Here is a 25,151-nt window from a genome sequence, read left to right on the forward strand (position 1 = left end):
CAACTATTAACTATTCCAAAAAACAGCTGATGCGTTTGAACTTGTGGACCAAACTGACCTTGCGGCTGAGTTCTTATCCTACAGCGTCACATATGTAGTCAATAACAGGGTGGCCCACCCGCACCCTGCAAAATGAGGAAGCTGAACGTAAACTGTGGCAGGAGGAATGATGAGCAGCTACAGAAACAACAGGAAAGAAGTCACTGATGTCAGTGCTCAGCCATGCACTATAGAAAGGACAGGAAGCATTTGTAATGGACTAAATCTAATTCCAGCCTGGCAAAGTCATAATTGTGTTGTTTTAATTTGCCATTCCAACTACATGTGCTTACCGAGAGATTGATTGGTCAATTGACGATGAGTACTCTGAATTTGGTGGTGGTTTTAAATATCGCCTTTAAAATTCCCAAATTCCCATTCTGATATATCTATCTTTTTATGATGTGTATACAAGTGAGCTCTTCCCTTCCCCAAGATTCATCTGCTATTGAAAGATGAGGCAATCATATTTCTGGACCTGTAACACTGAAGTGATAATCAATTCACCAGATTAAGGCTACCCTAGCAATTACAAGTACTCCTCACTTACATCTATTTTCTTATCCAGGATTAAGCATTTATAACCATAGCAAAACATCTACTACCCAACTATTTTCCATAATAACAACGTACATCTGGACTACGGACATTAATGATATGCATCTGAGGGGCAAGGCAAGGGTTATGTCAACTTGACTTGCCAACAATTTTCAGTGGATTGGCAATTATGTAACAAGGTAATTTGGCAAATATTTAATGGCGTAATGTGGCAATTACGTAATCATGTTATTACCTTGTATTTTCCGATCTGATTTGGTTATCTTTAATTTTCACATAATGCTGATTTCCATTTTTTTGGAGCTTACCTGTGTTGATAGCACTCCCGGTGTGGTGCTGTAGAGTAAGCACTCTAGCAAAAGGTCAGTTTAAACCACAAGTTCGGTGGTTCAAACTCACCAAGAGCTCCTCATAAACACTATACAGGGTCACTGTGAGTCTGAACTGACAAAACAACAACAACAACAAAACCATATCGATAAATGAGGAATGCGGGCATTTCAGAGATTTTTCTAATGAGGTCCATCACCATCACTTCATTTTCTCCTCTTTGGTGGTTGACACAATAACCCAAAGACTAACCAAATATCAGCTTCTAATGCGGCGCAGTAGACGCAACACTGGACCGGGAATCACAAGGTTAGCAGTTCAAACTCACCAGCTGCTCCTCAGAAACCTATACAGGGTCACTATCAGTTCGAATCAACCCAGCAGCACTTAACAACAAGAACATTATAGCACAGACATCAAGTCTACTGATGCTGCTTTGACAACTTTGGGTTTCAGACTGTCAATAAAGTCCCAGGGACAGAGTCAATAATTTCAAAGAATTTGTCATACAACAAAAGCATCTCACAGGCTAGAAGCACAGGTCAGAATACCATCATTATCCATGTACCTGACTGGTGCAAGATATAAAGATGCAAGTTATTTAAGTGTAATAGAATTAAAAATAAAAATACAGCAATGCCTGTCAACATAAGAAATATGAAATGAATAAATATCCAATGGAGGGCTTCCCCCAGTGACAAATTATAACAGAAGCAGTGCCAGGAATAGATTTCCTGATTTAAACAGTAAACCACGTTGCTGTTTATACAGTATATGAATGGAATTGGCAAGAGTAGCTAATTAATTACTGCTGATTAGTCTATCAAATCTCTTAGTAGAATAAGCAAAACATTAACTTTAAATAAATAATTTGGAGTCAGTGTACATCAAATGCAGTATGCTCCAGACATGAGGCATAAACATTCTAATGGCTTAGGGATTTTTTGTTGTTTTTTTTTTTTTCCTGTGGGGTGTTTTTTTCCCACCAATGTTCTGTATTGCACTTTCATTTTAGATATTAGAATTTTGAAAATGAAATTCATATGGAATGATTTTTAATACAGTTTGAAAAGAGAGAACATGTTACATACACTAAGAATACAGGGAAAAGGTCCATTTTTTTTCCCCCTATTCTGTACCTAGTATGTGGAACCAGCAAGTTCGAGATGAAAAACATTCAATCATAATAAAAATATTGGTAGTTTGATATATACTAACCTTCAGGATCAAGTAGTTTCTCTATGCCTAATTGATATTTAGCGATGTTGAAAGCATGTTCCAATCTTTGTGTGGCTGACTGCTGGCAGGCCACACTATTCCAATCGAACAGGTCTGGCCTGGAAAAACATACACATATGCAAAGATAAATATCAATAAGGCTAGAATGTTCATCAAGATTCACTGTATTTTGTTTGATTGACTATGCATATCCAGAGTTTTCAAAAATAGAGTATTACTATTCGTTACCCTCAATAACATTTCTTATTTAAACAAATCTCAATTTTTAAAGAAAAGTCTTGAAATGAAATCAATTTTATTCAAAGTAATCCAAGTATCAAACATTTGTTAATCTCCATCACTTTTGTTGATTTGAACACCAGCCATTTACTAGTAATTCCCTACTTTAAAGCCTAACCCAGATCGCTGACCTTAGCTCCAAATATTCAACTCCAAATATTCACTAACTACACTTTAAGGCATCATGAACCTCAAGCATCCAAAACTGTGATTCTGCTCTTAATCTCTCCATTTCGTCACTCTAAAACGCTTACAGTGTTACTATTTCAATGAAAGCAAATTGATACTTCCAGATGTGTAGATGAAAATTTTAAGTCTGATGGCTTCTACTTATTCTCACACAACACTTAATTGGACCTATATCCAGGATTTGCCCAATTTCCACTTGTTCCACTGCCACCAAGTCAGTCTACATCATCATGTGATCCTTCATGAATTAGATCTATCACCTCCTAGCTATTTTCCCTACACACACCTTTGACCTGGTTGATCATATATCAGCAGGACTGCTGGAGTGATCTGTTAAAATATAAGTTTCATCATAGTCTTCTTTTTTCAGCCCTGAAAGAAGGAAAATAAAATGCACACGTCCAACTCTTACCTACATGAACCGACACTCCTTTAGCGCTCAAATTTGATTTATTTCTTCTCTCCCAATGCTTCTCAAGTAAGCTACATAGATTTCTGTTTTTGCCTTTGCTGTTACCTCTGTCTAATATTCTCTCCTCCCAAAACATTTATACACGCTGTGTCTCCAGCCTTTGAGGGTTTTTACTCAAGTCACATTATGTGTGAATCCTTCCTTAACCACCCCATCTAAACTTTGCAATGTGTCCCTCGCCATCTAATATCTGTATGTTCATTTCCTTTCTCCCTTTACTTTTTTTTCATCAGAACTGAATACTATTTAACATTCATATATAAGAGAACTTCAACAAGTTTGTGAACAATTCCATTTATCTTTTAATTCTATTTCTCTGAACTTTTTAAAACCCCCTCATGATTTAATCAAGGTTGTGTATTCATCTGTCTCCCCTGTAGAATGCAAGGGATTCTTTGGTAGTCCTTTGCACTGCCAGAAACCCAGCCTGATAAAATAATCTCTCATTTTGACTTCATGAGAGACTAAATGAGCACACACTGGATTTGAAATCTACTGAGAAACAGTTAATTAAAATCTAAATGTAAAAAATGTAAAAATAAATATACCTAGAGTAAGATAAGAAGCTCTGGTAGCTTAGTGGTTACGAAATCGGGCTGCTAATCTCATGTCCAGCAGTTCGAAACTACCAGCTGTTCCGTGGGAGTAAGAAGAGGCTTTCTGCTCACATAAAGATTTACAGCCTCGGAATCCCTGTACAGGGTCATTATGAGTCAGAACCGACTCCACGGAACATAACAGCAACAACAAGAGAGTAAGACAGACTGTTTTCTAAAATCTGAAGATCTCAGGCAAGGTTTTTTGAGGCTTTGGGAAGTTTTAAAGAGTAGATTGGATTTGGAGTATGAAAAGCATTTGAGAATAAAATACTAAATTGAGTGATATTAGAGAATCAAAGCTCTTGGGGAAGGAAAAAAAAAAAAAGCTGAATGTGTTTAGGTGTCAAGATCTTTCAGGCCTGGCTTCATTGGCAGAGTCCTACTGTCAAGAAGGGCTAGGTGTCATTTTCTAGAAATATATTCAAAAATAAAGTTATACATTCATATCTCTTTCCTTTTCATTCATTGGTAACACCATTAAAAACAAAACAAAACAACTAGGATTGTGAGGCAACACAGCAAAACTAACCACTAATTCTTTGATACTCCAAGTTATACAAAACAGTTGACGACCTTCTGGAACTCAATATGAATTCAACATTACCACTGACGATGGAATTAAAATTGAGACTATATGGTAGGATTGCTATGTCACTAAGCACCCTCTGCACCATATTTTTTTTATCCCTCTCTAGAAAATGGGTTCTGGTGTGGTGCTTTAGCATAAGCATTGGATTGTTGACAGATCAAATCAGTCGCTCTTAAGAAACCCTATACATGGGTCTCTAATACTTCATGACACTAAACAACAACAACAACAACAAGACAATGGTTACGGAGACCTGTTAGCATAACTGGTTATGAGTTGGGCCACTAACTTAAAGGTCAGTACTTTCAATCCACTCAGTGGGAGAAAGATGAGACTGCTCAGGTAAAGGTATGTTCTTATTGGTTGTCACTGAGTTGTTAATACCTCATAACAACACTATGCAACAACAGAATGAAACACTGCCTGGCCCTGGGCCAACCTAACAATCATTGCTGCACCTGAGCCCATGTTGCTGCTGCCATTGTGCCAATCCATCTCACTGGGGTTCTTCCTCATTTTCTCTGACCCTCCACTTTACCAAACATGATATCCTTCTGTCCAGTGACTGATCCCGCCTGACAATATGTCCGAATTCTGAGAGATGAATTCTGGCCATCCTGGCTTTCAAGGAGCACTCTGGCTGTACTTCTTCCAACACAGATTTTTTTTTTTTTTTTGGTCAATCCAATATTCTCCTCCAATACCATAACTCAAATGCATCAAATCTTGTATGGGCTTCCTTATTTACTGTCCAGCTTTCCGATGCATATGAAGTTATGGAAAATACCAATGCTTGGGTCAGGTGCACCTTAGTTCTCAAACTGACATCTTTGCTCAGAAACACTTAAAAAAGGTCATGTACAGCAGATTTGTCCAATGCCATACGTCGGTTGATTTCTTGACTGCAGCTCCCATGAGTGTTGATGGTTCATTCAAGCAAAATGAAGTCTTTGACAACTGCAATCATTTCTCCACTTATGGATGCTGTTTTTTATTTTCTTTACATTGAGATGCAAACCATATTTAAGTCTGTGTTCACTGGTCATCCTCAGTAACTATTTTTAGTCCTCTTCGATTACAGCAAGCAAGGTGGTATCATCTGCATATCTCATGTTGTTAATGCATCTTCCTCCAATCCTAATGCCACATTTTTCTTCCTATAATACAGCTTCTCAGATTTTTTGCACAGCATACAGGTTGAATAAGTATGGTGAAAGAATACAACCCTCTTGTACACCTTTCTTAATTTTAAACCATCCCGTGTTCCCATGTTCTGTTTGAACAACTGCCTTTTGGTCCATGTACAGATTCCTCATGAGCACAATTAAGTGTTCCAGAATGCTCATATCTGCAATGTTGCTCACAGCTTATCATGATCCACACAATTGAAAGCCTTTGCATGGTAAATAAAGCACAGATAAACATTTTTCTTGCATTCTCTACTTTCAGCCATTTTGAATCTGACAATCATATGATTTACTATGCCGGGAATGACCAATTGAAGAGGAATGGTATAGAATTCAACATCAAAAAAAAATGTCAAGGTTGGTCTTGAAGTACAATGCTGTCTGTGATAGGATAATATCCATACGCTTACACGGAAGACTGGTTAATACCACTATTATTCAAATATATGCACGAACCATGAAAGCCCGTGATGATGAAAGAATTCTACCAACTTATTCAGTCTAAAATTGATCAAACATGCAATTAAGATGTATTGACAATTGTGATGAAAAGAGATGGGGATAAGATTCTTATGATTCAATAGTAATTGCTATCATGACTAATTGCGATTGTCACAACTGTAAATTTAGAAGTTTTGCATCATAAAATGGGAACAGATAATCTCACATTCCAGGAACAAAGTACCCTATGACCATCAAGGAGCATGAGAGGCATGTGGGATCCTGTCCAGAGAAGCAGTGACTCCAGAGATGGAGGCAAAGTTGATGACATTGAGAGACAGAACAGCAGAGACTCACTGAAAGAGAAAGGCTGTGTGCTGGAAGTCAGGAGGCAGGTTTGCAAAATGTGTCCTTAGGTTGTGTAAATTATTATATATTCCTGAATGCTTTTGTGGACAACAACAACAACAAAAAAGAGAGGTAATAATAGAAGCAAATACTGTAGAATGGTGATGCATGGAGGGGATTGTAATCATTTCAATAAAGCAAAATGCAATAGGATGAGTGCAAAAATGATGTTATCCAATGTAAACTTTCACTCAACACACAATAAAAGCTTTTCAAAAAAGACATATTGACAATTATTGGTAATTGGAATGCAAATGTTGAAAACAAAGAGGAAAGATCAATAGTAGGAATATTTTGCCTAAGTAATAGAAATGATGCTGGAGATCACATGATAGGATTTTGCAAGACCAATAACTTCTTCATTGTAAATGCCTTTTTTTAGACAAAATAAAAGACTACTATACACTTGAACCTCACCAGATGGAATACACAGAAATCAAATTTACTACATGTGTGGAAAAAGACTAGACAAAGTCCATGTCATCAACCAAAACCAGGCCAGGGGTAGTCTGTGGAAGAGACCATCAATTGATCATATGCAAATTCAAGTGGAACCTGAAGAAAATTAAAACAGATACACATAGAGGTTACCAGTCTGGAAAATCCTACACAGTGTTGCTATGACTCAGAACTGACATGATGGCAATCCATTAGGTCTTTAGAGGAATGAGTAAGTGTTGGTTTATGAAATACAAAGTCAGTGGTATAAACCCACCAGCCTTCCCAAGACAGAAAGCTGATGCTCCCATAAAGATTTACTGTCTCAGAAACCCCAAGGAGTAGTTCGACACTGTCCTATAGGGTTGCTGTGAGTCAGAATCTACTTGATGGCAGTGGGTTTAGGCTAGGCAATAGCAGTGGAAAAGAAGATAACTGGGTGAGTGTTAGAAATAAATGTAAATGATTATGGAGAATATAGAAAAAAATGCTTTCACATTTGAAAACAATGATCTAAACCCTCTCACCCATCTCTTCAGCCCTTAACTAATAATCAAGGTGTTAGATTACCTTACAGAGTCCTATAAACTAATAGAGTTCAACTACATCCTTTAACAAATGAAGCATCTCTCTTTGCTCTACATGTAAATCTTGTCAATTGCTTTAAGTAATTAAATTAACATTACAAATATCTCTGATGTTTACATTCTTTAAGAATTGGAAAAGTTAACAATTAAAGGGGAACTCCTTATAGCTTCCAATCCAAAGTTAGACCTTAATTAATGAATCTTGTTGTAGTTAAGTGCCATCGAGGTGGGTCTGATTCTTAGTGACCCTACACAGGGTTTCCAATGAGCATAATTCATAAATAAGAACAGGTAATCAGTATCACCTGACTTTTGAGGAAATGGACAGCAACAGGTTGCCCTATCGTATACAAGAGTCCCCTGGAGTCAAACTCCATAAACTTCTATCTTAACTTTACCACATGTTAGGCAAATGGTCTTATTGTTGTTCCTAAGTGTCATCGAGTAGCTTTTGACTCACAGCAACCCTGTATAATGTTTACAAGGAGTGGCTGGTGAGTTTGGACTGCTGACCTTGGCGTTCAAACCGACCTTGAGGTCGAGTACTTATTCTATGCTGCTATAAAAGGCCTCCCCAAATGGTCTTTTAAGCAAGTTAAATAAACTCTCTATGCCTCAGTCTCCTAATCTGTAGAAGGATAGTGCGTTATGTGCCGTGGAGTCAGTTCCGACTAATAGTGACCCTGTAAAGAGTTTCCGAGGCTGTAAATCTATACAGGAGCAGAAAGCCTCATCTTTCTCCCACGGAACTTCTGGTGGTTACAAATTACTGACCTTGCAGTTCTCAGCCTGATTCATAAGCACTATGCTACCAGAGCTCCTTATCATACACCTTAATTGGTGTAAATTGTTAAGTACTAGTCAAAAGGCTGTTGATTCAAATCCACACGGAAGTGCCTAGGGAGACAGTCTTGGTGAACTGCTTCCAAAAAGTCATAGCATTGAAAATTCTAAGAAACAGTTCTACTCTACATACTTGGGGTCATCTTGAGGCCACATCAACTCAATGGCAACTAACAACGACAACAATATCATAAGAAATAGATGGAATATTTTACTTCCAGTAATGTCTAAACCCTGAAACCAAACTTACTGCCATCAAGTGGATTAGACTCATTGCAATCTTATATATAACACAATAACTGTATATATTGTTGTTGTTGATAAGTGCCGTCGAGTCAGTTCCGACCCATAACGACCCCGGACAGGGTTTCTGAGGCCGTAAATCTTTATGGGAGCACAATGCCTCATCTTTCTTCAGCGGAGCGGCTGGTAGTTTCGAACTGATGGTCTTAAGGTTCGCAGCCCGATTCGTAACCACTATATGCTACCAGAGCTCCCTATAACTGTATATAAGATTATATAACTGCTCCATAGGGTTTCTGAAACTGTAAATATGGGAGAAGACAATCTCATTTTTCTCCGAGTAAAGCTAGTGTGTTTGATCTGCTGACCTTACAGTTATCAGAAAAATGCTAATCTATTGCACCACCAAGTCTCCTTAGATAGAGATGAAATAATAGTAAAAGAAAAATGCCTAGCAAGTAACAATAGCTTAAAAACAAATTCTATTGTTTTGTTCTAAATATAAAATATTATGTATATAATAGCATTCGTTCATTTTCAATTCATAGATTTACCAAAAACATCTATGCTCACAGGATAAATATAAATGTTGCAAGCTTTGTTGATCCAAAAATAATTTTAAAATGGGAAATGTAAAGAAGAGGAAGAACTTAGAATAAGGGTGATAATGTTCTTGTCCTAATATTAAATAGTCACCAGATCCTTTCTGAAGTTGATTAAATATTAACAAAACTGTTCTGGACATAACACTATCAAGTTGTCCGTGAGGCAATTCTGATTCATGGACTCCTCAGGCATTTTAAAGTAGAACTGCAAAGCAATAAAGAAGTACTTTGTTCCGAAGGGTTTTCATATTTGTGACTTTCCGAAGCAGATTGCCAGACCTTCTTGCCCAGATTCCTCTGGGTGGAATAAGAAGCTTATGATCACATGATAACCTGAAAGTTGGTGGTTAGAACCCACCCAGCTGCTCTGCTAGTCTATTTCTGTTAAGATTACAACCAGGAAAATCCAACGGAGCCATTCTATTCTGTAACACATGAGTTGCCATGAGCCAAGGGTGATTCTATGGAAGTTTACACAGCAATCATATCAATTAAGGCAATAAAGGGAAAATTATAAGAATATAATCATTTTAATGGGGAACTTTAGTGGCATAATGAGTTAAGCATTGGGCTGCTCATTACAAGGTTGGTTGTTAAAACCCACAAGTCTCTCCTCATGGGAAAGATAAGGTCATCTGCTCCTGTAAAGATTTACAGACTCAGAAAACCATTGATCTTGTCTGCAGGGATGCTGTGAGTTGGAATTGACTCCATGGTATTCATCTTTTCTTGAGGGAATAGGGAGAAGGTAATCATTTCAATGTAACTATTAAAAAAAAAAAATCAGGAGTCCTGGTGTGACTCTGTAGGATAAGCACTGGACAGCAAAATCAGTTTGATCTGCAAGGTCGGTGGTTCAAACCCACCAGCTGCTTCTCAGAAACCCTATACTGGGTCACTGAGTCAGAAGCGACTGAATGGCACTTACAGGCAACAAAATAAAAATCAGAAGTTCTGATATGTTACTGTAGGATAAGCAATGGACTGCTAGCTGCAATGTCAGTAGTTCAAACCCACCAGCTGCTCTTCAGAAACCCTATACAAGGTCTCCATGAGTTGGAACAAACTCAACATCATTTAACAACAATAATAAAAATTAGGAGACAGAGGGGAGGAGAGTTAACATTGGTGGGCTTTTTAATAAGGAGAAAATTACAATGCTTGTCATTGTTGTTAAATACCGTCGAGATGCTTCTGTCTCAAAACAGTCTGTATAGGGTTTCTGTGGAGCAGTTGGTGAATTTGAACTGCCAACCTTGCAGATCAAATTTACAGTCCAGCTCATTAACCTCAGTGACACACAGAACAACTAAATCAAGAAATCAAAATATACGAATATAACTATGATGACATCAGAAGGAATAAAGAGAGTTGTTGACAATAACTGATTCAAGAGTGAAGTTTGGTGGTGGTGGTTATGTGCCATGGAGTCGGTTCCCACTCATAGCTACCCTGTATAGGGTTTCTGAAGCTGTAAATCTTTTCAGGAGCAGACAGGCTCATCTTTCTCCCTGGGAAGTGTGGGTAGTTTCAAACTAGATGACCTTGAGGTTAGGAGCCCACCTCTTAACCACTACATTGCCAGAGTTAAGTTTATTGATTAAAATTGTGTCCATTAATACATATTTTGCTTATTTTTCTTTTGTCCCTGACTCAAATGGCTACTTTTCAAAACACTTGCTATTTCACTTGCAATAAATTAAAACGAGAACTAGAAAAATACATTTATGTACTCTATGATCGCTATGAGTCAGAATCGACTTGATGGCACTTAACAACAACAACATACTTATAACAATTTTATCGGTATATTTTGAGCATTTACATGATAAACATTAGACTTCAAACCACAAAGTCCTTAGTTCAAGCCCGCCAGTCGCGCCACAGGAGAAATATGAGACTCTCTCATGCTACGAAGACTTAAAGCCTCAGAAACCATGTCCATGATTGATATGAGTCAGAACTGACTCAGCAACACTTAACAACATGTATCATTTTGTTGTCCAACAAAAGTAGAATTTCTTTTTAAAAGCACTGTAATGAACTGTGTATTATAGCATACAACTTTTAATTGTTTACATATTAAAATAAAAAAATACTTTTAAATAAATAATTTTCAATATTTTGGTGCTATAGGATCGGCACTGGACTGTGCCACAAGGTCGGCAGTTGAAACCCACCAGAGGCTCCTGCAAACCCTATACAGGATCGCTATGTGTCAGAACCAACTACAAGTCATTTAACAATAACCACCAACTTTGGCGAGGTCTTTTGTCAGTCCCTGTATTCTATATTAAGTATGTCTTTTTATATAGCTTACTCAGTCAATCATTGAAATAAGCACACCCCTGCCCTCTGTAAATGTATTGACAGTTACCTTGCAACAGAGACTCCAACCTCTCTCTTTTTTTAGATAAACAATATGAATATTTGTCAAAAACAAAAAGGAGAGGATTATTCATGAAACAGCAGTAATCAAATATGTGAAACCACTTGAGAAATAGCCATGTAACTTATCAAACAAGTCAGTTACTGATGATCTGTGTAATAAAACAGGAGAGAACACATAAATGAATGCATTTCTAGAGAGAAAGAGCGGGTCAGGGATAGATGTGACAGGGCAATCTGAATATGTTGACTATATTACCTACAACAAATACATTCAGAAATCATGAAATAGAGTCTTAACAAATGTAGTGTGTGAACATGCTTGCAGCATTGAAGTCATCCATTTGAAGAAAACATTTTAAAGAGCCAGTCAGGACAGAATACCCTAACCCTCCATTTTTTAGTTCATCTGCAAATGTGTACATGAACAGCAAGGTCATTTTTTTTCAGATTCTTACTGAAAAACACTCATGGAAGCAGCAGTCAAGAAATCAAATGGCATATTGCATTAGGCAAATCTGCTGCACAAGACCTTTTTAAAGTGTTGAAGAGCAAAGATGTCAGCTTGAAGACTAAAGTGCACCTGACCCAAACCATGGTATTTTCAATAACCTCATATGCATGTGAAAGCTGGGCAGTGAATAAGGAAGACTGTAGAAGAATTGATGCTTCTGAGATATGGTGTTGGAGGAGAATACTGAAAGTGCCATGGGCTGCCTAAAGAACCAACAGATCTGTTATGGAAGAAGTGCAGCCAGAGTGCTCCTTAGAGGCCAACATGGCCAAACTTAGTCTCTCATACTTTGGACATACTGTTGGGAGGAATCAGTCGCTGTTTGGTAAGGCGGATGGTCAGAGAAAGAGGGGAAGACCCCCAACGAGTTGGATTGGCCAAGTGGCAGCATCGATGGACTCAAGCATGGCAATGGTAGTGAGGTTGGCCCAGGATTGGGCAGTATTTCATTCGGCTGTGCATAAGGTCGCTGAATCAGTACCAACTCAATGGCACCTAACAACAACAACAACTGCAAAACATGTGGTTGCATAAATATGGACTGACTTATGATATAGCATAAATGTCTCTATCCCTCCACATCTGGCTAGACTGAAACTGGATTTTTTTTTTTTTTTTTCATCTCACACATAGGAAAAACAATGTGTTGACGTGGTGTAACATGTCAAGTGAGTGCTGGTTGGACTTCATTCAAAAAACAAGTTGCTGTGCATTCACTTAGAACAAGACTTTGGGAAAAGATGCTTTTTTAGAGATTTTGCTCTTGGATTAAGGATGTTTGGCTGCTAACAACAAGGTCGTTGGTTCAAACCCACCACTTACTCCTCAGCTAGTGGTATTTAGCCATTTGTGCCATCCAAGGACTTCAATTTGGGTATCTTAAGACATGTATAATCGTGTGGGATATGGGTAAGGATATTTGATTCACTATATCACATTGAGTAGCGGTCTCTCAAACACAGGTTATATCAATTGCTTTGCACTTGCAGATTAATTGCTAATTTTGATACTCAGAACACTGAGTCATAGTATTCTGATTTTCGCCTTTGTTGCTAAAATGCTAAAATCACTCATCCTCACCAATAAGAATATATATACAGGATTTATGGAGTTTCCTATCTAAATGTATATCTGAACAAACAAATGTGTTCCTTTTTGTCTATATTATTTATCTTAGCATAACAACTAATTATATGTCAGCAGCTACTTACGTGAAATTTGATACCGTTTTTAGCCCTATACTTTAGTATCAAACATATTAGTATAAAAAAGGAAATCCATCTCAGCAATGCTAAAACACATTTTGGATTTTCTAGAAGAGTCCCAATTTCGAATACATTGTCACTATGGTATAACTACATTCATGCTCTACAAACATTCATATTTCAGCACATAAATTATATTAATATAAATATCCCTATTCTGTTCATTTTGATGGATGAATCAAGGTAGTCATACATAGCCAATACATAACATGTTGCATAGTACAAATTGATCTGGAACCAAGCTAAGGTGGAAAACATCTCAACAGTCAAAATCAAAACTTCTAAAAATTGTTCAACCTCTTAGTAAGCTCCTTACCTATGACTATGGATGAGAGCGTTCAAAGCCAGGCCATCAGACCAACTGGTGGTGAAATTGATCACATTAACTTGTGGATAATTGCGAGTTGATTGGCGGACCCAGCTCAGGAGAATCTTTTCACTGTTGGTTTGTTGCAATCCAGCCATGATATTTTTCATTACATTTTTGACCTGCATGTGGACACAAACAATTTTCATAAGCAAATACATTCTCTGAGCAAGACCCTACAAATTTAAACATGAAAATCCTCAATTTACAATAATAAATAGTGAGAATTTACATCCAATTGATAATGAAAAATAAAACATTCAAGCAGAACCTGGTCCATTCTAGTTATCCAGGCATGTGCTGTGTTTGAAGCTTGCACCATACCATTTATTAAACATGTCTAATATCATCCCTGGGTTCTGTGGTACACTCTGTTAATTTAGGTTTATAAAAATGTTGGTATTGTAAATTCCACTGGAAATATTAGAGAATAAAGTGTATACATCATTCAAAAAGTTTCTAACAGAGGATGCAACCTATATTTGCTATTTTAGGATAGTAGGGCTAGCACACACATAATTCTAAACAGTAAAGCTGAACAGTGTCTAAGAAGGATCGAAGAAAAACTGATGCCTTTGAATAATGGTGTTAATGATGAATATGATGAATATTAAGTATGCCATAGAATTAATGAAGAACAAACAAATCTGTGTTGCAGCAAGTACAGTCAGAATGCTCCTTACAAGTGATTATGGCGAGACTCAATGGACATGTGATCAGGAGGGGCCAATCCTGGAGAAGGATATCATGCTTGGTAAGTATGCTGTTGTTGTAAACATCCATGGGGTCAGTTCTGACTTATAGAGACCCTTTAGATTTAGAGGGTTTCCGAGGAGCGGCTGGTGAGCTTGAGCCCCGACTTGTGGTTCAAACTGATTTTACAGCCCAGCACACTAACCCATAGACACCAATACTCCTTGGTAAGTATGCTGCTGTGCTGTTAAGCACTGTTGAGTCGGTTCTGACCCATATCGACACTGTATAGTATTTCCAAGGAGCAACAGGTGAGCTTGAACCACCAACCTTGTGGTTAAAGCCAACTTGCAGTTGAGCGGTTTAACCAACAGCACCACACCAGGACTCCTTGGTAAGTATGTTGTTGTTGTTGTTGTTACATGCCATTGAGTTGCTTCTGACCCATAGCGACCCTGTATAGGATTTCTGAGGAGAAGCTAGTGAGCTTGAACCGCTAACGTTGCAGTTCAAATGGCTTTGCAGTCTGGCACATTAACCCACAGCAACACACAAGTGAAAAAGAGGAAGATCCTCAAAGAGATAGATTCCTACAGTGGTTGCAACATTGGGCTCAAACATAAGAACAACTATGAGGATGGTACAGAAGCTGGCTCTGTTTCCTGCTCTTTTATGTAGGCTCACTCAATGGCACCTAACAACAGATCCAGTACAGTGAGTTGCAAATGGGTTTATATTGTTTTAACCCAAAAGTCTCTGTTAAAATTTTGCTCTAAGAATCAAAGAACATAATTTACCATGATAAGAACCCTTGGTGTACACTATAACTTACAATAATACCTGTTTACTGACTGAACTGAAAAAAATTAAAAAAAAAAGAATCTGGTAATGAATTTCCTTATATTTAATAAACGATAGAAATCAACAAAAGAGATACGAGTATGTATTCCTAAAGCTGTGGATGTGTGCCCTTATTTTTTTCCATTAGTTGCTGATTTGTGTATTTGCTTCTCCCTAAGGCTTCATATAAATATCATTCAGAAAATTACAGTATTTTAAAGTTCATTACTGCAACTAATCTGAAGCAGTAATCCATAGTAAGCAACTGTTACCTGTTTCAAGAAAATAACGAGACCTCACTATACTAGAAACTCTGGCCAGAGTTTATGAAATGATTATCTATCAGGTTACTTTTGAAATATAAATCATGCCCTTTATTTGTTGTTATTGTTGTTAGGTGCCATCAAGTCAAAACCGACTCATAGAGATCTTATGCACAACAGAACAAAACACTGCCCAAACCTGGGCCAACCTCACAACTGTTGCCCAACTTGAGCCCATAGATGCTGCCACTTTGCCAATCCATCTCGCTAGGGTTCTTCCTCTTTTTCTCTGACCCTTATAAGACACCATAATTCTTACCAACAAGAACGTTCCTTTTGAAAAATATAAGGTACATTGTGATGAATATTTGATATAATAATGAATTTTATCTGTGTCATCATCCATATTGTTGTTAAGTGCCAGTGAGTTGGTTCAGACTCAGAGAAACCCTGTATAGTTTCCAAGGAGTAGCTCGTGCATTTGAACCACTGACCTTGTAGTTAGCAGTCCAGTGCTGATTCTACACCACCAAAAATGCCTTGGGGTAGATGCTTATTTCAACATCTCCAAGTTATCTCTTTATAAAACATTTGATGCAAATATTAGAACAAAGTATTAGACCTGTCTAAACATATTTTTTAAAGGATTTGAGAAAATGCCCTATAAAGGTGGGAATGAATTGAAGATTGGAAATCTTTGCATTTATTTGTCAGGCTCTTTTGATAGCTATGTGTATTATTTAGGGGTGGATTCTCCGGTTTTCTTAATTCCATCCTGACCTGCTTATTTAGTGCATAAATAGGTGAAAGACTTATGTAAGATTCATATGTTTCCCCATGACATTCTAAAGTTATACAGTGCACAACTTCCTAAGTTGGATTTCCATTGATCCTGCAACCCTCCCAAGATGCTTGGAATTCATTTGTAAAATGCTTTGTCAGACTGCCCTTGATATGCATAATATTAAAAGGCAACACACTATTTGATTCAAAACCACCTTAGCATCATTATGCACTAATTCAGCTTATCAGACTCAGCCTCCTTGATATTGCTTCTACTCTAGTAGAAATGTTGCTGGGAAAAAATAATGGGCAATGCATGAGAACCATTTCGTCTTTGCCTCAGATAAAGACCGTCACGCAGACAACTTCACTGAGGCTAGACCTTGAGTTAGGAATGGAGACAGTAAAAAGAAACTGTCCCTGTCCTCAGGACTTTTCCCTAAGAAAGAGAAAAGAAACATAAATTAATATAGTCAGTTGTGTATATGTGAGTGTGCATTCATACACACAGAAATTACATTATTTTGTAAGTAAAAGTTTGAAGTGCCTTCGAGCAATGATTTCAAAAATTGGCTAGAAGTTAACTGGACAAAAATGGTATGATGGATGTAGAGATTCCTCACCAAGATTCCACTTTCAAGAAAGGAATCCTTGCTCCTGTTGTCTTAAGGCAACTTTCATCTGTCAGCCCTGAGTTGTAGGGTTCTCTCCCACAAATTCTCACATTTCCTTCCCAACACACTCCACACATAGTGACTGATGAAACACAGTGATATATAGACTCGGCATCCCCTGAAGTCTTCTTAAAATCGAACAGTGGTTTAGCTAACAACTAAACAATGCCTGCCTTCAGCATTGTGGTCTTTCAAGATTTATCATTAGGCATCAAATTGACAACAGCAATTTGAAAGATTAACTAGGAATGTTAGGGGCAGTGAGTTTATGTTAATGAGGAAGGAACAATTCAGTGAAGGAGAGTGAGAATGGTTGCACAATTCAAATCAAAGGTAGCATCACTCAACTGTCAGTTTATCAGACAATGCTGTATGATATCACAGTTGCTGTGATTCTGGAAACTATGCCTCTAGTATTTTAAGTAACAACAAGGTCACCCACAGTAGACAGGTTTCAGTTGAGCTTCCAGACAAAGAGAGACTAGGAAGAAGTAGAGATGGACTAATTCAGAATATGTACTCACGGAAAACCATACAAACAGCAGTGGAAGACTGTCAGAAAGAACCAAAATATTGAATATTAAAACATGATGAAGAGCACCAGAACACTGGCAAATATAGTGCCAGATGATGAGCTCCTCATCATGGGGAAGACCTGCCTCTTCAAATTAGAGCTGACCATGATTACGTGAACTGTGGTAGCGTAGTGGTTACGAATCGGGCTGCGAACCTTAAGGTCAGCGGTTCGAAACTACCAGCTGCTCTGCGGGAGAAAGATGAGGCTTTCTACTCCCATAAAGATTTACACCCTCGGAAACCCTGTACAGGGTCGCTATGGGTCGGAACCGACTCGACGGCACTTAACAACAACAACAATGATTACGTGAATCGAGTAAAGCCCTCGGAACCTTCATTTATTGATGGGGTACACATTAAAATGAAGAGAAACAGCTTTAAACATCCATTAACAATCAGAACATGAAATGTATGAAGTATGTATTTAGGGAAATTGTCAAAAATGAAATGGAACAAATACACATTGATATCCAAGGCATTAGTGAGGTGAAATGGACTGGTATTGGCCATTTTGAATCTCACATTGACATGGCTTAGTATGCAAGGAATAACAAATTGAAGAGAAATGGCATCACATTTATCATCACAAGGAAGACTAGCTAATAACACTATTATTCAAATTTACACATCAACAAGTAAAGCTACTTATGATGAAATTTGAAAATTCTACCAACTTCTTCAGTCTGAAATTGATCAAACATGCAATCAAGATGTATTGATAATCACTGCAGACTAGAATGCAAAAGAAAAAAACAAAGATGAAGAAAATATGGCCTTGAGATAGAAATGATGGTGAAGATCACATGATACAATTTTGCAAGACCAATGACTTCCTCATTACAATCGTTAAAAAAATATAAATAAATAAATAAAAAGATGATTATACACGTGGCCCTCTCCATGGAATACACAGCAATCAAATTGAGTACATTAGTGGAAAGAGATGGTGGAAAAGGTCATATTATCATCCAAAACAAGGCCAGGGGCAGAAAGTGGAACAGATCATCAATTGCTTATATAGAAATTCAAGGTGACGTTTAAAAAAATTAAAACAAGTCCACGAGAGCCAAAATAATGACCTTGGACATATCCCACCTGAATTTAGAGACCATCTCAAAAACAGCTTTGATGTATTAGACATTAAATACCAAAGACCAGAAGAGTTGTGGGATAACATCAATAACATCATACAAGAAGAAAGAAAAAGGACATTAAGAAGACAAGAAAGAAGGAAAAATACAAAATGGATGTCAACAGAGATTCTGAAACTTACTCTTCAGCAAAGAGATGCAAAAGTAAATGGAAGAAATGAAGAGGTAAAATATCTAATTAGAATATTTCGAAGGTCAGCACAAGAAGACAAAGGCAAATATTGTACCAAAATGTGCTAAGGCCTGGAGTAAGAAAACCAAAAAGACTACACTCAGCATATCTCAAGCTGAAAGAACTGAAGAAAAAATTCAAGCCTAAACTTGCAATATTGAAGATTCTATGGACAAAATATTGAATGATGGAGAAAGCATTAAAAGAACATATAAGCAATAAACAGAGTAAATGTACCAAAAAGAAATAGTCAATGTTCAACCATTTCAAAAGGTAGCATATATTTAAGAGGCAATGATACTGAAAGAAAAAGTCCAAGGCACATTGAAGACACTGGCAAAGAATAAGGCACCAGAAATTGATGGAATGCAAATTTAAATCTTTCAACAAACCCATGCAGCACTGGAGGGACTCACATATCTATGCCAAGAAACTTGGAAGACAACTATCTGGCCAACTGACTAGAACAGATCTTATTTGTGCCCAAGAAAATGCAGAAATCTCTGGAAGGTATCATCAAAATTGCAAACAAGGAAAACCTAAAGACAATACAAAAATTGCTGCAACCATACATTGACAGTGAACTTAAAGACATTCAAGCCAAATTCATAAAATGACATGGAATGAGAGATATCATTGCTGATGTCAGAGGGATCTTGGCTGAAAACAGAGAATAACAGAAAGATGTTTACCTTTGTTTTATTGACTACGCAAAGACATTCAATTGTATGGATCGTGACAAGTTATGGACAATACTGCGAAGAACGATTATTCCTGAACACTTAATAGTGCTCTTGAAAAACCTGTACATCGATCAAGAGGCAGTTGTGCGAACAACTGGGAACACCAAATGTTCTAAAATTACGAAAGGTGGGTATAGGACTGAGGTGAGCCTCACCCAAGCCATGGTATTTTCAATAACCTCATATGCATGTGAAAGTTGGACAGTGAATAAGAATGACCATAGAAGAATTGATGCATTTGATTTATGGAGTTGAAGGAGAATATTAAAAATTCCATGGATTGCCAAAAGAAAAAGCAAATCTGCATTGGAACAAGTACAGCCAGAATGCCCCTTGGAAGCCACAATTTGCAGGGTTCGTCTCTTATAATTTAGACATATTATCAAGTGGGACCAGTCCCTGGAGAAGGATATAATGATCATAAAGTGGAGGATGGGAGAAAAAGAGGAAGTTCCCCAACAAGATGGATTGGCATAGCGGCAGCAGCAATGGGCTCAAAGCTAGCAATGATTGAGAGGTTGCCAAAGGACCAGGCAGTGTTTAGTTGTCTTGTGCATAGGGCTGCTATGAGTTAGTACCTTTTTGATGGCACCTAACAACAACAACAACAATAAATGTTACTGAAATATCCATGTAATAACTGTTGAATAGGTATAGATTTTGCTGTGAATATTCTCACAAAATTAGTCCTGGTGGTCCCAACTTTAAAACACATGCACGTCCTTGGAAGGAAGTAGGCTGTGCATTCTTTTAAGGTTTATAGTCTTGGAAACCCATAGCGGCTGGTCTACTCTGTGCTACAGAAAGGCTAGGAGTTAGAATGGCAATGGGTTTGGATTTTGGTTTATTTTCTCAGTAACAACAATATAAATACAAATGGAACAGCAATAACAAGGGACTCAGCCATTTTTGGCCCTACTTGGGACAAAGTGAGCAGTCAATCTAGCTCCAGAGTTCTCTGTTAGGTTGAATGAGGCTGTAGTTGGGAATATTCATCTCTCCTTTCCACCTTCATTCTTCATTTCCATAGGTGTTAGTTCAAAGCACATGCCTTAATAAATACCCTGCCTGCTAAACTCAAAGTCTGGTTGTCAGATCCCCACCTTTGACAGAACTTACAGGAAAACGGCAAGGCCAGAGATGGATAAGAACAATCTTGCACAAAAAAAGAATTGTTTGGGTGCAAGACCTGCAGAAGTCAGGAATATGTTCTTGTATAGAAGGCTTTTGATAGGTGAGATTTCACAATGAGGACGTCTACTCATGCAAACATCATCTTTCTTTGCTAAGCATATGCTGTGTACATAATAAATAATATAAAGATCCCGGTGTGAACTAACTCTGGAACTGAGACCTTCTTCTTAAGTAAACGAACAAAGGCAGGGACCCTCATAGGTCATCACCGTTCACAGGATTTGTTTTATATATCCAGCTGGTTGGCAGAACCAAGTTTTCTAACCTAAAAAGGATATGTTGTGGAAAAAAAATTAAAAAAATAAGAAAGAAAAAATCTCAAACACATGTTGTCTATTCCACAATTGTGTTCAAAGCTCTGACTCCTCAATGTAGGCATTCTTTCTCAAGAGAACAATTTTATTCAAAGTAGAAACAGGACCCAAAAAATGGTCCTCACAAGTAACCAGGAAAATAGAATTGGCATACCTGAGTTTTTACTGGTTCAAAGAGAAGGCCTCCATAGCACTATAAATAGCATATGTGGCATTGAAACAAAACATTCACATCTTTCCATCTCTTAATGCTAAATTTGGAAAGTACATTAGTTTGAGAAGAATGTCCTTTAATCTTTACTGAGACTCAAGCATTCCTTGAACTATTTAATAGAAAAGTAAATATGCCATTTTAATCAAAATATTTTGGCGATTCAATGGGGGAAAAAAAGTAGGCATTTTTAGTAGTTTTAGGAAAATAGGGTGAAGTGACAGATGAAGAGAGATGAGATAAAAAAGCAGAGGATGACAACCACAGGGATCTAATGATTCAGAGATCTAGGTGGTAAACAACATAGTATCACAAAGTTCTCAGAAAAGGAAAGACTACAAAAGTGTTTCTCTTTGAATGGATATCCCTCCATATACTCACAATAATAGTAATAATAATAATAAATGAACCAGCTCATCAGCAAATTAAAGATAATATGAGACGAAATGTCCTTAAAACTCTCATGGGACCCATTGAATTGAAGCTGGAAAGAATTCCATATGAGAGACCACCTGGGTGAGAAATGCAACTTGAAGCTTAGGAATCTAGGTAGGCCTCAGTTCTCCTACGTTTTCTGTCAAGATCAACATCAGTGCTACTCCAAGTGAAATGTGTATTTTTTTTTATGTCATTTAATTTTTGCATTCATTCTTTTAAATTCCATATTAAAAAATAATAATAAAAAAAAAAGAGTTGGTCTGTGATGGAACACTGCACTATCTTTAAGAGAATGAGAACTGCTGAGGAGCAGAGCTAAATCAGTAATGTGCAGGCACTACAATGGCTTGATGGTTCTACTTGGCACCACATATACATGGAAACCCACTACCATTAAATTAATTCTGATTCATCGTGGCCCTGTGTAGAGTGTCTGAAGCTATACATTTTTATGAGAGCAGAAAGCCTCATCTTTCTCCAGCAGAGCATATGGTAGGTTTGAACTGCCAACATTGTGCTCAGGTGTCTGGTCCTATAGCACCACCAGGGATCATTAGCTATATGTAAAGAGCTGTGAATTGGGCAACTTGAGGTTCACTGTAGTCTGAAGAGATGGTTATTCTCTAGCTTCCTTTCTATATTACTGTGAAATGGAGTTAAATCTGTCCCGAGTGTTGTTGTTTTGTTTTTGTTTTTGTTTTTGTTTTTAAATGGATCTAGGGGCCAAATGAGGGAACAATCTGGCTTGCTCAGTTGAGCAGATATTCCTCTGGTCTACATGCTGAAGGATGTTGAGCAAGTCCAAACTATACAAGTTAAAGGTAACCCTACTAAATGTAATATTATCCAAATAGTCCACAATTGGGATGAACCAAAAACTTAGTTAAGGAAGTCAAACACGAAAATAATCATGATGTATATTTTCATTTCTATAAACTATCCCCAAAGTTAAAAGAAGAAAGAAAGAAAATGGATTTACATCACTTAGAGATAGGCATGGGAGTGGAGAGTGGTTAACACTGGACATGAGTTTTTTGTTGGTGCTAGTATTCCTGTTGTTGCTGCTGCTAACTGCCATCGAGTCGATTCTGACCCATAGCGACACTGTATAGGGTTTCCAAAGATCAGCTGGTGAGCTTGAACCACCAACCTTGCAGTTCAAATGACTTTACAGTCTGATATATTAGCCCACAGCGCCACCCCAGGACTCCAGCAGTAGTGTTTTGTTGTTGTTGTTGTGTGCCGTGGAGTCGGTTCCGACTCATAGCGACCCTGTACAGGATTTCCGAGGCTGTAAATCTTTATAGGAGCAGAAAGCCTCATCTTTCTCCCACGGAACAGCTGATAGTTTCGAACTGCTGACCTTGAGGTTCACAGCCCGATTCGTAACCACTACGCTACCAGAGCTCCTTAGCGGTAGTGTTAGAGCAGTGGAAAGGTGATAAGATTAGACTCTGCTGATGGTGAGACAAAGCTGCAAATATGCTAAATTCCGACACACAGAGTGAATGAGCAAATGCTATGATATGTAAATAGTTAATTAAAGCTGTTCCATGACAAACTAATTCCTACTTATATAAAGACAGACTTATTTCAATTATCCACAGAATTCTAAAAATAGAAGTGGAAAAAGTTCAGCATACTGCACCTGTAAAGAAAGTGCTACAGAATGCTGTTTGTGTTGCAAATAGTCTCTCATTTAATCCTAACATGAAACATTCATGTTAGTATTATTTCTATTTTGACAATGAGGTATGCCCCAAACAGAGACAGCATTACACCCAATAGTATAAGATGGTAAGTGAGATTGTTGAAATTCCAGCCTATCTAGGTTGGACTGAAAAAAAGGCATTCTCTTTTCACTAAATCATATGATTTTCAGATCTGCTCTGCTGGGATCTGATAAATACTACCTCTATTCTGATTTGGTTTAGAAAAAATAATGCAATTGGAAAACAAGGTTATGAAGTACGATTTGTGTATAACACAAAACAAAACCATCCAAATTAATAGATATAATTATATATCATCCTCTCTGAATGGAGCCCTGGTGTTGCGTTGTGAAATAAAGCAGTGTACGCCAAAGTCAGTTTGAACCATTAGGTTGATGTTCAAACTCACCAGCTGCTCCTTGGAAACCCTATACAAAGTCACTGAGTCATAACCAACTTGACACCACTTAACAGCAACAACAACAAGTTCTTGGAATAGCATTAGCTAACATTGGCTAGAGATAAGCTTGATTGGCAAGGTTTTATGCCTTAGAAGTGGTTAACTGGAAAAACAATTAGTTAACTACAAAGCTATGCAGATACATTTATACATGAGTTGTAGAGGAAGGGACCTATTTGTGAAAAATATTTACTACCCGATTGATGAGACTTTGTTCTATTTTTTTGCACCATCTCTAGCGGATGGATGACACGTGTAAAACTTAGAAAATGATTTCTGAAAATGGACTGGAACCTGTTTTATAATTTCCTGAGCTTTAACATCTCAGATAACATGAGTTGTGTCAATTAAAAAAGCAGCCTTTGGGGGATGGGCTTGTTATTGTGAGACTCATACAGTCCAAGTTTGTTTTGTAGGTCAAGGACAAAAGTGAAAGGATCATCCCCAATTACATAAATGGAAGCATTCATCAGGGTTCTCACCTGCCAGTGGAGGATTATGTTCCAAATCAAACCAAGAGTCAGTTTATGATTTCCATCAACTATGTCAGCGCTTCCGATATTCACTAAATCTACCTGTTGAAGAGAGGAGAAAAAACATTTGAAGGAAAGAGACCAAATGTCTGTTTGGAAAGAAAATAAAATGAGACAGTAATCACATTTAGCTATTTTCAGACCCAAAACAGGATTGCAGCTTTTTAAAAATCATCTGAAAATTAAGCAAAATGCATTTATGAATGCACTTTTCCTAACAAACAAGTGTGCAGAGCACATTTAGGATGAGCTAGGAAATGAATGGATTTTTAGCATAAGTATTTGATTACTACCTATAAAAGAAGGCAGAGAATGTCCGACTAAACAGATAACAACAATGATAACTCAGACACGATGCCTAAAATTATGACTTGGTTCACAATATAGAAGTGAAACTAGTCAAAGAAATTTCATCACTGTTTCTATCTAGATCACAGTAATGTTTCTCTTAAAATGAAGGATGACTGTAGTTGACAAAAATCTACCTCATCTTGGAGAAAAAATTATACAAATACACAACGGGGACTCTCAAAAGGTTTGTGGGAAAAGACCATGAACTTTCAATTTCATTTCTCTACAAAATTATAAACTCTTCTCCTGTGTGTGTGTGTGTTTTATCCTTGTTAAGTATTGTTGAGTTGTTCTGACTCGTAGTAACCCTGCATAGGATTTTTAAGGCATGACTGTGGATTTCAACCGCCAACCATGAGGTTAGCAGTTCAGTACTTACTGTATAGTACTACACAAGGACCCCATGTATATGTGGTGCTGTATGATCAGTACTGATCTGCCAACCACAAAGTTTGCAGTTCAA

At 37.5% G+C, this 25,151-nt stretch overlaps 1 protein-coding gene across 2 annotated transcripts in view; it reads right to left on the reverse strand.

Annotated features, from left to right (window-relative positions):
• The window catches only part of LOC102838260 (dystrophin-like), a 3,237,302-nt gene that overhangs the window by 2,440,317 nt on the left and 771,834 nt on the right, over window positions 1-25,151 (reverse strand). For both annotated transcript variants that reach the window (XM_006870143.1, XM_006870144.1), the window contains exons 5-7: window positions 24,287-24,379; window positions 13,530-13,702; window positions 2,146-2,264 (exon numbers count right to left, since the gene is read on the reverse strand). In XM_006870143.1, the coding sequence (XP_006870205.1) occupies window positions 2,146-2,264; window positions 13,530-13,702; window positions 24,287-24,379 (385 nt within the window). The remainder of the gene's footprint in view (window positions 1-2,145; window positions 2,265-13,529; window positions 13,703-24,286; window positions 24,380-25,151) is intronic.

The sequence above is a fragment of the Chrysochloris asiatica genome, unplaced genomic scaffold, assembly GCF_000296735.1.
Source record: "Chrysochloris asiatica unplaced genomic scaffold, ChrAsi1.0 scaffold00139, whole genome shotgun sequence".
In the NCBI taxonomy this organism is placed as follows: Eukaryota; Metazoa; Chordata; class Mammalia; order Afrosoricida; family Chrysochloridae; genus Chrysochloris; species Chrysochloris asiatica.